The 15,129-nt window shown below is 29.5% G+C and overlaps 1 protein-coding gene across 1 annotated transcript; it reads left to right on the forward strand.

Moving 5' to 3' along the window:
• The first annotated feature begins 10,300 nt into the window (after window positions 1-10,300).
• On the forward strand, window positions 10,301-11,936 carry LOC141404950 (cytochrome P450 6g1-like). The gene is made up of 2 exons (XM_073988804.1): window positions 10,301-11,580; window positions 11,637-11,936. Exons 1-2 carry the CDS (start codon window positions 10,342-10,344, stop codon window positions 11,913-11,915), a joined length of 1,518 nt encoding a protein of 505 aa, XP_073844905.1. The 5' UTR covers window positions 10,301-10,341; the 3' UTR covers window positions 11,916-11,936.
• The last annotated feature ends 3,193 nt before the right edge of the window (window positions 11,937-15,129 follow it).

Below are 15,129 nucleotides of genomic sequence, written 5' to 3' on the forward strand. Positions count from 1 at the left end.
TGCCTTTACCTCGTTTGGGTCACTTCGTTTTATTTTTTTATAACAGTAAAAGTAGTGAACATCTGAGTTTCTTATATTTTCAAATTTAAACGGACATATCTCATTTTTTTCACAACGGATTTCTTTTGATCTTTCTTCCTTTTAAAGGGGTGAATAATATCTTTCGATGGAATTTTGCATCAGATGGCTTGAATAATTTTCTGGTCAAATTTTGTAGCACACACTCCATCCAATCCACAATCTTTAATTTTTTTTTAATCAAAACTATTCGAAAATTTTTTATAATCTGCCTCTTTTAAAATTATCTTTAATAAATCGAAACTCTTTAAAAATGTCTGTTTTTAATCCATGCTCTTTAAGAATATATAATATATAAGAATATATAAATATACACGCTCTTTACAAAATCCAAACTTTAAAACTTTTTTTAAATGTGCACTCTCTTCAAAAAATCCAAACTCTTCAAAACTGCCTTTTTTTAAAAAATCCACGCTCTTAAAAATTTTCTTTAAAGAATCCAAACTCTTTAAAACAATTTTTTAAAAAAATTCACGCTCTTTAAAAAATCCAGAATCTTACATTTACATTTTTTTAATTCACGCTCTAAACTCTTTAAAATGTTTTTTTTTTAATCCACGCTTTTTAAACATTTAAAAAAACCAAAATCTTTTAAAAATCCAAACCCTTTAAAAATGTTTTTTTTTTAATCCAAGTTCTTTAAAAATTTTTCTGTAAAAAATTCAAATCCTTAAAAAATCCAAAAACTTTAAATAGTTTCTTTAAAAACTCCAAACTATATATTTTTTAAGAAATTCACGATCTTTAAATTTTTTGTTACAAATCCACTATTTAAACATTTTCTTTAAAAAGACAAAAATCGACGCTCTTTAAAAAATCCAAACTCTTTAAAAAATTCAAACTCTTTAAAAAGATTTTTTGAAAACAACCGCGCTCTTTAAAAAATCCACGTTCTTTAAAAATTGTCTTAAAAATCCAAAACTATTTAAAATTTGTTTAAAAATTCACGCTCTTTAAACATTTTCCTTAAAAATCCAAACTCTTTACAAATATATTTTTTTAAGAAATCAATTCTCTTTAAAATATAATAAAATACAAGCTCTTTGCAAAATATAAACCCTTTCAAAATATTTTCTAAAAAACGTTGAATATTATCATTATTTTTTTTTAAATACACGCACTTTAAAAACCTCTTAGAAAAATTCAAACTCTTTAAAAAATCCAAACTACTCAAGAGTTTTTTCTAAAACATCTTGAAAAATTGTTTAAAACCAAGTTCTTTAAAAATTTTCTGTAAAAAATCCAAAATCCAAAAACTTTAAATAGTTTCTTTAAAAAATCCAAACTCATTAAAATATTTGTTTAAGAAATTCACGGTCTTAATTTTTTTTAAATCCGAATTCTTAAATTTTTTTAAATCCACTCTTTAAACATATTCTTTAAAAAACCAAAAATCGACGCTCTCTAAAAACTCCAAACTCTTTAAAAAGAGTTCTTTTTGTAAACAACCGCGCTCTTTAAAAATCCACGTTCTTTAAAAATTGTCTTAAAAATCCAAACTATTTAACATTTTTTTTAAAAAATTCACGCTTTTTAAACATGTTCCTTAAAAAATCCAAACTATTTACAAATAATTTTTAAGAAATCAACTCTCTTTAAAAAATTCAAACTCTTTAGAAATATTTTTTTAAGATATCAACACTCTTTAAAATATCCAAACTCTTTAAATGTTTTTTTTTTAAATACCAATTCTTTAAAATTATAAACTCTTGTCCTTTTTTTAATCCACGCTCTTTAAAAAATCTCTTTGAAAAATTCAAAGTCTTAAGAAAATTCAAACTGCTTAAAAATATTTTTTAAAACATGTCAGCACTGACATGTTGCAAAATATTTTGATTTTGGTGTTTCTTTGGAAAAGCCGAAAAGTGAGTGTGATTCTCATTCATATGAGAATACTAGACACTTAAAGAGTTCGGTTTTTCTCTAAAAAGGCATCATTTCAAAAACTGAGAAGCCAATTGATAATTCCCTTCGCCGGGATGAAATCATGATATTGGTAGCGATCAGTAAAATTTTGCAACACTGTCAGTTCGTTTTGAAAAACATTACTCTCTGTAAAAGAGAGTAATGATGAAGTTTAAGCCGTTGGGGGTAACACTCCAGACTTAAAAACAAGTTTATAAAATTATATTAAAAAAATCCGCGCTCTTTAGAAGTTTTATTTAAGAAATTCAAACACTTTAAAATATCGCTCTTTCAAATTTTTCTTCAAAAATACAAAAAATCTACGGTCTTTAAAAATTTTCTTTAAAAAATCCAAATTCTTAAAGAAAGTTTAAACAAAATCCATGTTCTTTAATCCAAACTTTTTCATTGTCAAATTCATACAACATGTGGGGCAATCTTGAAGATACCAATTTTGACAAAATTTGTCATCAATGAAATTTTCCATAGTCTAACATAACAACACCGACAGATAAATTTGTGCAACGAGATTTCAAATATTAAGTGTTTTTGACCCATTTTACAAGAACTCTAATAAAGCCACCAATAAAAAACCTTATCTCGCTTCAAATTCATCAAATTTATTATGGATAACCATCATTGTGAGTAATTCTTATCAATTTCTCTTTCGTGTTGTGTTTGGATGATCGTTGAATTTAATTTCAAGACATTATTCATAATATAAATTTATTATAAACATGTTATTGCCTTCATATGCCACATAGACCGATAACTGTTATCAACCTAATAATAGATAACCCAGCAAAAGAAGTGGAAGTTGTGCATCGTGGGATATCACAGTATGTTTCTATGTAATTCGATTCGTCCGTTTACCCCACCATATTAGAACTACAAAACATTTCCATTTATATTCACAATAGATCAAAATTATAACAATAATAAAGAATTAAAAAAAAATCATGAATTATTCATACAAAAAGCTGCAGTGCAGAAGCACTTATTACATATATTAGGTTGCAAACTTGTTGCTGGGTGATGTTTACCCCAAAAAAGTTTAATCATTTATTCAAGTGCACAATAAATATGTCTGGAACTGTCTCATTTTAAAATTTGTCCGGATTTCTTTGTTTTAACATAGCGTTTGTTTTAAATTGGGAAAATTTTACACAGTGTTTATACAAATGCTACTATATAATTATTACTTTAAAGATAAAATGAAATTTTAGTATTTAAAAAAAATAATCTTTATACAACTGTCAATATAACTCAATTGAATTGAGAAGTGCCTGAAGCATAATTAAAACACCGACTGTCGACGATTATTTACTGTGGGCTGGTGGATCATGGCGTTTAAAGAAACACATACAACAATATGTATGTATGTACGTTTGTGTTATTATTTGTTTTATTCGATATAATTAATAAATACAAGAACATACACAACTTTCAAACATATGTTTACATCATATATACAATCTTACAAGTTTGTAGAAACCAAACTGATTACCAGCTGTTAGACAACAGTGGGTTCTAATGTTTTCTCTTTGGGGACTACAACAAAAATTTTCGAAGTCTTCTACACTACCCCAACTAAAAGTCAATTCGCCACTAATTTGCTGTAGAAATTTTGCAAAAATCCAGGTTCTTTAAAATTTTTTTTAATCTACGCCATTTAAAAATGTTTTTTTTTTCTTTAAATCCAGGCTTTTTAAAAAATCCAAACTCTTTAAAAATTTTTTTTAAAAGTCCAAACACTTTAAAAATATATATTTTTAAAATCAATTATTATATTTTTAAAAAATCCGAACTCTTTAAAAATATTTTTTAAAAAATCCGCGCTCTTAAAAATGTCCTAAAAAAAATCAAACTCTTTAAAATATTTATTAAAAAATCCAAAACATTGTTCCACAACATCCCATACGGGACAAGGGAGACTTCTCTCATATCAATGAGTGCACCCCGATTCATATTTAGCTCAATGACATGGGACCTACTGTTTATCGCCGAGTCCGAACGGCGTGTCTTAAGACACCACTTGTGGAGAAGTTTTTCAAGGCTGAAATACTCAGGAAATGTCGCCAACATTACTGAGGGGTATTTTGCCACCGTTGAAAAATGTTTGATGTTGCCTGGCCGGGGAATCGAACCACCGACCTTCTGCGTGCAAGGCGGGCGTGCATACCATTGCACCACGGTGGCACCCTATAAAATATCCAAATTCCTATTTCGCTTTTCAAAACTCTTTAAAAATATTTTTTTTAAAAAAATCCCCGATCCACAGTGTATCCACCCATTGGCCAAAAATAAAAAATGAATGTCAAAATTTTGGTACAACATCTGGCAAATCTGACAGCTATGACGTGGTTCATTCTAACGTGATCTTCTTAAGAATAGCTACAAAATTCGGAACATTTGACAAATATTTTTTGTTATGAGTACACCCTATATTTTAAGTGCAAGTTAATATATTCAAAATATCGAGAAACTAATACGTATAGCAAAATATCATAGTGGATTTTGAAGGAGGAGGTAATAGCTTAATTTTCATTACAAAATAGTGTTTCAGCGTGTTGTGGAATTCTAGATAGCTGCATATTTTCTTAGTGTATTTCGTAATGTCAATTCGATCATATACTTAAATTTGACCTAAGATTTTAGTCATGATGCCCACCAGTGCCCACCTCGGGAATAATTTTCCAAAGTAGGTCATGGGTTAAGGATTATTCAGTATTAAAATTAGCTGCCATCTAGTGCCAGACTATAAATGGTGGGTCGCTGATTAAAGCTGACCTAGAATAGGGTTTCTATGGATATATTAGCGTATAAATCTGTTATCTGACCACGTACATTAACATAATTGTCATCAGTGGAAAGATGAAGAAATCTTCTTCCAAATTTGTCTTACGTTGGCGGTACGTGCCTTCCAGGAAGAACGCTATAAGATCTATATTAAAAATTGTAAAAATTTTCAGACAAAAATGTTTATTTTTTTAATCCGCTAAATTGGTTGGATTTTATGTTGTTTTGGAGATTGTTTTGTTTCCACAAGCCTATTTTTGCATCATAAGATAATCGGGACCTTTGTTCACGTCATTTTGTATTAACAGCATAAAACAATTCTCACCGTATACCCCCTCCAGAGGGGATAGGGGGGAGAATGTTACGCTCGTGGTTTCTTGAAACACTTTTCCCAGCAGCACAAAGCTGTAACCGGCGCACTGGCTTGATTTTTACACTCTAAATAATTTTGGCCACTTTCTCTATACAAGTGGATCCACTGTGCGATCTTTAAAAAATCCAAACTCTCTAAAAATCGAAACTTTAAAAACCAACGATCTTTAAAAAATCCAAACTCTTAAAAAATCTGCACTTTTTAAAAAATCGAAACTCTATAAAAATATTTTTTAAAAATCCAAACTGTTTAAACATATTTTCTAAAAAGTCTTGAAAATTGTCTTTACAAATATTTTTAAAAAAATCCACGCACTTTAAAAAACTTCTTTGAAAATCTACGCTCTTTAAAAATATTTTTTTAAAAAATCCAAACTCGTTAAAAATATTTTCAAAAAAAAATTCTTGAAAATTCCACGCTCTTTAAAAAAATTTCTTTGAAAAATTAAATTCTATAAAACTATTTTCTAAAAAACCTTGAATAATTTACTAATTTTTTTTAATTCCACTTTCTTTAAAATTTTTCTTTTAAAGATCCAAACTCTTTGAAATGTTTTTCAAACAATCCATGCTCTTTAAAAAATACCCAATTTTTCAAAATATTTCTTTAAAAAAACCATGTTCCTTAAAGAACCGAAACTCTTTAAAATCCTTTTTTAAACAATTCCCTTTCTTTAAAGTATCCAATATTTAAAAACATCCAAACTATTTAAGAATATTTCTTAAAAATATTTAGAAATTTTCTTTAAAAAATCCACGCTCTTAAAAATATACAATCTATAAATAAAAACTCAAACTCCTTAAAAATATCTTTAAAAAATATTTAGAAATTTTCTTTAAAAAAATCCACGCTCTTAAAAATATACAATCTTTAAATTAAAGCTCAAACTCCTTAAAAATATCTTTAAAAAAATCCACGCTCTTAAAAATATACAATCTATAAATAAAAACTCAAACTCCTTAAATATATATTTAAAAAATCCAGGGTCTTTTAAAATGTTGTCCAAAATAGCCGAAGTCTCTAAAAAATATTTTTTTTTAAATCCACGCTCTTTTACAATTTTGTTTTAAATATCCAAACTCTTTAACAATATTTTTCAAAAAATCCACACTCTTTTAATATTTTGTTTAAAATATCAAAGCCCTTTAAAATATTCAAACTCTTAAACATATTTCTTAAAAAGAACACACTATTTTAAATCTTTGCTTTAATATCCAAACACTTTAAAAACTTTTTGTTGGATTTAACCAACGCTCTTTTAATTTTTTTTTTTTTAAATTCCACGCTCTTTTACAATATTATTTAAAATATTCAAACTATTTAACAATATTTTGTGTGAAATTCACACTCAATTCAATCAAAACTCTTTACAAACATTTTTTAAAAACCCACACTCTTTCAATAGTTTGTTTGAAATATCCCAACTCTTTAAAATTATTTTTTAAAAAATCCACATTCTTTTAAAATTTTGTTACAAATATCCAAACTCTTTAAAAATAATTCTCAAAAAGAACACACTCTTTTAAAATTTCGTTTAAAAACTATTTAAAAAAAATCCACGCTCTTTTAATAATTTTGTTTAAAGTATCCAAACTCTTTAAAATATATTTTTATAAAACTCTTTAAACATATTTTTTTGAAAAATCCAAACTCCACGCGCTTTTAAAAATTTCGTTTAAAATATTGAAACTCTTTAAAAATATTAAAAACAAGTAAAAAAGTATCAGTCGGCTTTGCCGACAGAGATATACCCTCAGCCTGTGCAAATTGAAACACTTTTTTCACAATAAACTTATGTATTTAGGGGGTTCAAAATTTTGGTCTCGTATGAAAAAATGTTGATTAGGATTAAAGTTCAAAAATTTTGCTGAAAAGGTACTTAAAGGAATGGACCGACATAGACCATGAGGGTGCCATAGGGGGTTTTTACACCCTTCGGGCTGTTTTCTCAAGAAGTATGGACTTGCCCCTGAAACAACTTTTACCATCGTAATTGAGGCAGCGAATGTAAGTTGCTTCAACAAAAATCAAAGTGATTCAATAGCAGGTCTTAAAGTGAACTTATCCAAAATTTTGTGTGGGACGTACGGGATGGAGTGGACAAATATAGTCCATATTCGAACCTGATCTATATCTGGTAGATATTATGAGAACGTGTAAAGTATGGACCAAATCGGTCACTCCCATCAAGAGTTATCGTGCTCACAATTTTTCCGAATATTTTTGAACTTTTGTGGCGTAGGTACCTGAAGGAGTGGACCGATATGGCTTTTCTAAGAACTTAAACTAAGTTTGGAAACAATATTACGAAGGCCAAATTATGGCCGGAACCGGCATTTCCGTTCGAGAATTATCTTGCGCTTCCACCCATAGGGTTTGTTTTTCAACTTTCAGGCTATTTTTTCAGGAAGTATGGGCTTGCCCCTGAGGAAACTTGTACCTTCGTATAGGGGACAGTGAATACAAGATGGTACAACAAAAACCAAGGCGATTCGAGAGCAGGGCCTAAACTGAACTTTTCCGAAATTTTGTGTGGGAGGAACTCGAAGGAGTTTACCGATTGAGTCCATATTGGAACCTCATCTAAGTCTGGTAGAAATTTCATAATGTGCAAAGTATGGACCAAATCGGTCACTCCCTTCAAGAGTTATCGTACGCAAATTTTCCGAACATTTTCGAACTTCTGTGAGGGAGGTACCGGAAGGAGTGGACCGATATCCATCCATCTTTGAACTTGTACTAAGTTTGGACAAAATATTACGAAAGCGAAATTTTGGACCGAATCGCAGATCCGTTCGAGAGTTATCTTGCGCTGCAACCACTACACACGGTGTCATAGGGTTTTTTGCAACTTTCAGGCTATTTTCTCAGGAAGTATGGACTTGCCCCTAATGAAACTTACAGCGTCGTATAGAGGACAGCGAATACAACTTGCGTAAACAAAAATCAAAGCGATTCGAGACCAGGTCCTAAACTGAACTTTTCCGAAATTTTGTGTGGGAGGTACCCGAAGGAGTGGACCGATTGAGTCCATATTGGAACCTAATCTAAGTAGATTAGAAATTACACGATGTGCAAAGTATGGACCAAATCGGTTATTCCCTACAAGAGTTATTGTGCGCACAAGTTTTGCGACAATTTTTGAACATTTGTGGGGGAGGTACCTGAAGGAGTGGACCTATATGGCCCATCTTCGAACTTAAATCGAATCTGGACAAAATATTTTGATACCCAAAATTTGAACCGAATCGATTGATCCGTTCGAGAGTTATCGTGCGCACCAGCCAGACAGACCGACAGACAGACGGACGGACATTGCTAGATCTACTCAAAATTGTCTGAAACGGATATCGTACATGCATACTTGGGGTCTAAAACCATTATTTCGATGAGGCACATTTTTGGTCGTATCAAAGTGTAAATACCCTCTTTAGCCTAAAGGCTGAGGGTATAAAAACAAAATTCTTTAAAATTACTTTCTTAACAAATCCACGCTCTTTTAAAAATTTTGATCAATTTCTTTAAAAATATTTAAAAAAAAATCCAAACTCGATTTTCAACATATTTAAATATTAAAACAACAACAATGGGATTAAGCCGGACTATTATGAAAATCAAAATTGTAACAGCTATCCCAATAAAAAAACGCAAAAAAACAAAACCAAAATCCTAACTCTTTAAAATATTTTTTTTATATACACGCTCTTTAACAATGTTGTTTTCAATATCCAAACTCTTTAAAAATATAAATTTTTACAAAATTCACGCTCTTTAAAAATTTTGTTTAAAATATCCAATAATAATTATTAATTAAATTATTTTTAAAATATTCAAACTCTTTAAAAATATTTTTTAACACTACAAACTCTATTAAAAATTTTTGTTTCAAATTTCCAAACTCTTTAAAAATATTTATTTTTATATTTAATTTAAAATATTTTTATTAAAAAAAAAGATTTTTATTTAAAATAATTAAAAAAATAAACGCTATTTTTTTAAATATTTAAATATTTTTTAAGAAAACCCCGCTCTAAAAAAATGTTCCTTTAAAAATCCTGGGTCTTAAAATATTTTTAAAAAATCCACGCTCTAAAAACTGTAATTTAAATAATCCAGGATCTTAATTTTTTTAAACATTCACGCTCCTTAAATATATTTTTTAAAAAATCCACGTAATTTAATATAAGATTTTTTTAAAAAATCACGTCCCTAAAAATATTTTTTTTAATCTCCTTCTTTAAAAATGCTCATTAAAAACATTTTTTAAAAAATCCACGCTCCTTTAAAATATCCAAGCTCTAAGGATAACATTTGAAAGTACACGTTCTTCAAATTATTTTTTAAAAATCCAAGCTCCTTACAAATATGCTTTGATAAATCGACGCTCTATAACAATATAATTTAAAAAATTCATGCTCTTTAAAAATGTCCTTTAAATAATTTAGGTTCTTAAATTTTTTTTAAAATTCTCGCTTCTTACAAATATTTTTTAAAAAATCCACGTCCTTCAAAATATTTTTTTAATGCAGGTCCTTAAAAATATTTTTTTAATGCACGCTCCATAAAAAAGGTTGTTTAAAAAGCTTAAAAATATTCTTTAAAATATCCACTCTCTAAAGATAACCTCTAAAGATGATCTTTTAAAGATAACCTTCAAATTATTTTTTAAAAATATGTTTTAAAAAATCGACGCTCAATAAATTATTATTTAAAAAATCCTCGCTTTTTAAAACTAATCTTAAAAACTCCACGCTTTGAAAGTCCTTTGAAAATACTCTGTAAAAATATTTAAAAAATCTACGCTTTGGTGGTCCATCTACAAATATATGTATTTTTTAAAACTACACGTCTTGTAGGCCCTCAATAAAAATATTCCTAAAAGATAAGTTTTGATATTTCATCGAAAAATGTTCTTCAGAAATACATGCAATGATAACCCATCGAACAATATTCTTCTTTAATAAAAAAATTCTCAAGATAACCCAATGTTCCAATTTCTTCTATTTGTTTGTTAATATTTCAAACAATAGCTTCAAAACAACACTTAAAGTGCAATCAACTTTGTTTTTAAAACGTGTAGCTGTTTTGCCCAAATGTAAACATGATTAATCGCCGGCTAACATTCAAAATTCCATTCAAATTGCCAGTACGATTCTAGACAGCAAGCGATAAAATAGCATCAAAGCATGTGGTGGCTCGGGCTAATTGCAATTACCGTTTATATTCTGTATAAAATCCAATACGGTTATTGGTCAAAGTATCCTGGGGTGCCAAGTGTGCCGGGTAGAATATTTAGTGGCAATTTATTTGATTTTTTAAGATTGAAAACTAATTTCGGTTATCATTTGAAGCGTGTCTATGATGATCCAAAATTCAGTGATAAACCTGTTGTGGGCATATATGGTCTTTACAAGCCCTCGCTGCTAATAAAGGAACCGGAAATTATCAAAAGGATAATGGTAAAGGATTTTGATAGTTTTCATAATCGTTTCCATGATATCGATATCAATTATGACACCATTGGCGGTAAAATGATGTTCTACACAACATATGACCAGTGGAAAGAAATGCGCCAAAAGTTGAGTCCACTCTTTACCAGTGCTAAGCTGAAATACATGTATCCTTTGATACAGAATGTGGCCAAAAACATCGAAGAGTATTTTGGAAAGAGCCACCAGGCTCAATCAATAGAAATGAAAAACTTTTGTGCCCGTTATACCAGCGATATTGTTGCCACCACTCTATTGGGATTCAAATCAAATTCCTTGGAAAATCCCTCAGAAGAGTTGGTCAAAGAAATAGACAAGATAACTCGTTTTAACCTGAAAAGAGCAATAGATTTTATTGTTGTTCTCTTTGCACCCAAATTGGCACGACTATTTGGCTCCAAACTGCTTTATGAATCAACGGAACAATTTCTAAGATTTTCTGTTAGTCATGCCATAAAGGAAAGAGAACTTTGTGGTGTTCAACGCTATGACTTAATCGATATGTTTGTTAGACTGCGAGAAGAAGCAGCAAACAGTGGTAAGGATATGGATAAATATATGGAAACATTGATAGCCCAGGGTGCAATTTTTATTGCCGCTGGCTCCGATACTTCATCCACAACAATGTCAAATGCCCTCTTTGAATTGGCCAAACGTCCGGAACTGCAAACAAGACTCAAAGCCGAAATACAGAATGCCTTTGCCAAGGAACAAAGTGAAACAATATCCTATGAAAGTCTCCACAATATGGAATATCTGGATATGGTAATAAAGGAAACATTACGTTTATATCCAGTGCTACCAATATTGCAAAGGATATATATGAATCCAAAGGGGGATACTGGCAAGTATTCCCTAAAACCGTATTGCGATTTTGATATACCCAATAATATGCCGATGTATATTTCATTGTTTGGTTTACACTACGATCCCAAGGTGAGTTCAGCATATGACAACCATAAGATGAATTTTATATATTTTTCGTTTTACAGTATTGGCCCAATCCCACAAAATTCGATCCAGAACGTTTCTCCCCGATGAATAAATCCGCTATAGATCCCATGACATATTTACCCTTTGGAATGGGACCCCACAATTGCATTGGAAGTCGTTTGGCTTTGCTACAAATGAAATGTGGTCTTGTTCACTTACTACGGAATCATCATGTACGAGTGTGTGCCGACACAGTGCTTAACCCAGCATTTGAAACCAAATCTATTCTATTGGAAATAAAGGGGGGAATACATTTGGAAGTTGTAAGAGATGAATAAAAAGTTTTGTATTCCTAGGAAGGCATGTGTTTTTTAATTAATTTTTGATAGTAATTCGATGAAACATTTTTTATAAAATGATTCCATAAAATGTATTTAAAACCAGTAAGGAACGGATCAAAGTCGGGCAGGGCCGACTATATGATACCCTACACCACTGTGAATATGTAAAATATAAATCGGAGCTATATCCAGATCTTAACCGATTTCGATATAATCTGGCACATTTATTCCCAGACCGAATTCAATCACACATTCCAAATTTCATCGAAATCGGAAATATATAGCGTGTTTGGTACAGAAAATACGTGAAATCGGCCGAAAATATATATGGGAGCTATATCCAAATCTGAACGGATTTCGATATAATTTGGGACATTTATTTCTGGACCGAATTTAGTCAAACATTCCAAATTTCATTAAAATCGGACGTATATAGCGTGTTTGGAACAGAAAATACGTGAAATCGACCGAAAATATATATGGGAGCTATATCCAAATCTGAACCGATTTCGATATAATTTGGCACATTTATTTACAGACCGAATTCATTCACACATTCCAAATTTCATCGAAATCGGACATATATTGCGTCTTTGGTACAGAAAATACGTGAAATCGGACGTAAATATATATGGGAGCTATATCCAAATCTGAACCGGTTTTGATTTAATTTGGCACACTTATTTCTAGACCAAATTCAGTTACACATTCAAAATTTCATCGAAATTGGACGTATGTAGCATGTTTGGTGCAGCAAATACGTGAAATCGGGCGAAAATATATATGGGAGCTATATCCAAATCTGAACCGATTTTCACCAAAAGCAATAGCGTTCTTCCTATGGCTAAAAAAATTATATTTCCCAATTTTCAGCTGAATCGGACAAAAAATGAGACCTGCACGTTGCGAACAAAAATACATGGACAGACGGACAGACGGACGGACATGCATAAATCGACTCAGAAAGTGATTATATGTATATCCCCAAAAAGGAACTATGGGTCTATTTCGTTTCCTTTTGTATGTTACATACAAATGTACAAACACATAATACCCCTTACCACAGGGTGGTGTAGGGTATAAAAATTAAGGCTTTGATAGTCCCCACATAGAGATATGTTTTAAAAAAACTTGGCGCTTTGATAACCCCTATATAAGAATGTTTTGCTTTTAATCAACATCCCTCCATAAAAATATTTTTTTTATAAAAACCAATCTTCGATAGTCACTCAATTCAAATATTTTTTTTTTTTTTTGAAAAATTAAATCTTTGATGTTGCGTGATTATTTTTTTAATATGTTTATAGAGTGTGCATTTTCAAAAAAAAATTGTAAAAAAATATTTAAAAAAAAATATTTTTATGGAGTGTGGATTTTTAAAAAAATATATATACATATATTTATGGTTTTTTCTTAAATATTTTTATGGAGCATGGATTTAAAAAAAAATATTTTTTGTGGAGCATGGATTTAAAAAAAAATATTTTTATAGAGCGTGGATTTTTTAAAAAAATATTTCTATGGAGCTCGGATTTAAAAAATGTTTGAGCGTGGATTTAAAAAATATTTCTATGGAGCTCGGATTTAAAAAAATTTTTGAGTGTGGATTTAAAAAAATATTTCTATGGAGCTCGGATTTAAAAAAATGTTTGAGCGTGGATTTTAAAAAATTTAGGAGCGTATAATCTAAAAAAATATTTTTATATACATTGGATTTTTGTAGAAACTGGATTTTTCAAAAAATATTTTTATAGAGAATGGATTTTTCAAAAATATTTTTATGGAGCGTTGATTTTAAAAAAAGTAAAAAAAAATATTTTTATGGAGCGTAAACTTTTTAAAACAAATATTTTTATGGAGCTCGGATTTAAAAAAATGGCAGCGTGGTTTGAAAAAATATTTTTATGGAGTGTAGATTTTTTAAAAAAATATTTTTATGGAGCGTAAATTTAAGAAAATTCTGAGCGTGGTTTAAAAAGAATATTTTTGTTGATTGTAGATTTTTAAAAATATATATATTTTTTGTGGAGCTTGGATTAAAAAAAATATTTTTATGGAGCGTGGATTTTTTAAACAAATATTTTATGGAGCGTGAATTTTTTAAAAAATATTTTTATGGAGCTCGGATTTAAAAAAATGTTTGAGCGTGGATTTTTTAAAAAAATATTTCTATGGAGCTCGTATTTAAAAAAATGTTTGAGCGTGGATTTTTTAAAATAATATTTCTATGGAGCTCGGATTTAAAAAAATGTTTGAGCGTGGATTTTTTAAAAAAATATTTCTATGGAGCTCGGATTTAAAAAAATGTTTGAGCGTGGATTTTTTAAAAAAATATTTCTATGGAGCTCGGATTTAAAAAAATGTTTGAGCGTGGATTTTTTAAAAAAAATATTTCTATGGAGCTCGGATTTAAAAAAATGTTTGAGCGTGGATTTTTTAAAAAAATATTTCTATGGAGCTCGGATTTAAAAAAATGTTTGAGCGTGGATTTTTTAAAAAAATATTTCTATGGAGCTCGGGTTTAAAAAAATGTTTGAGCGTGGATTTTTTAAAAAAATATTTCTATGGAGCTCGGATTTAAAAAAATGTTTCAGTGTGGATTTTTTAAAAAAATATTTCTATGGAGCTCGGATTTAAAAAGATGTTTGAGCGTGGATTTTTTAAAAAAATATTTCTATGGAGCTCGGAATTAAAAAAAAATGTTTAAGCGTGGATTTAAAAAAATTTAGGAGCGTGGAGTTTTTAAAAAAATATTTCTATGGAGCTCGGATTTAAAAAAATGTTTGAGCGTGGATTTTTTAAAAAAAATATTTCTATGGAGCTCGGATTTAAAAAAATGTTTGAGCGTGGAGTTAAAAAATTTAGGAGCGTGGATTTTTTAAAAAAATATTTCTATGGAGCTCGGATTTACAAAAAATGTTTGAGCGTGGATTTAAAAAATTTAGGAGCGTGGATTTTTTAAAAAAATATTTCTATGGAGCTCGGATTTACAAAAAATGTTTGAGCGTGGATTTAAAAAATTTAGGAGCGTGGATTTTTTAAAAAAATATTTCTATGGAGCTCGGATTTAAAAAAAATGTTTGAGCGTGGATTTTTTAAAAAAAATATTTCTATGGAGCTCGGATTTAAAAAATGTTTGAGCGTGGATTTAAAAAATATTTCTATGGAGCTCGGATTTAAAAAAATTTTTGAGTGTGGATTTAAAAAAATA

The sequence above is a fragment of the Musca autumnalis genome, unplaced genomic scaffold, assembly GCF_047663935.1.
Source record: "Musca autumnalis isolate F117 unplaced genomic scaffold, ASM4766393v1 scaffold_5, whole genome shotgun sequence".
NCBI classification, from domain to species: Eukaryota; Metazoa; Arthropoda; class Insecta; order Diptera; family Muscidae; genus Musca; species Musca autumnalis.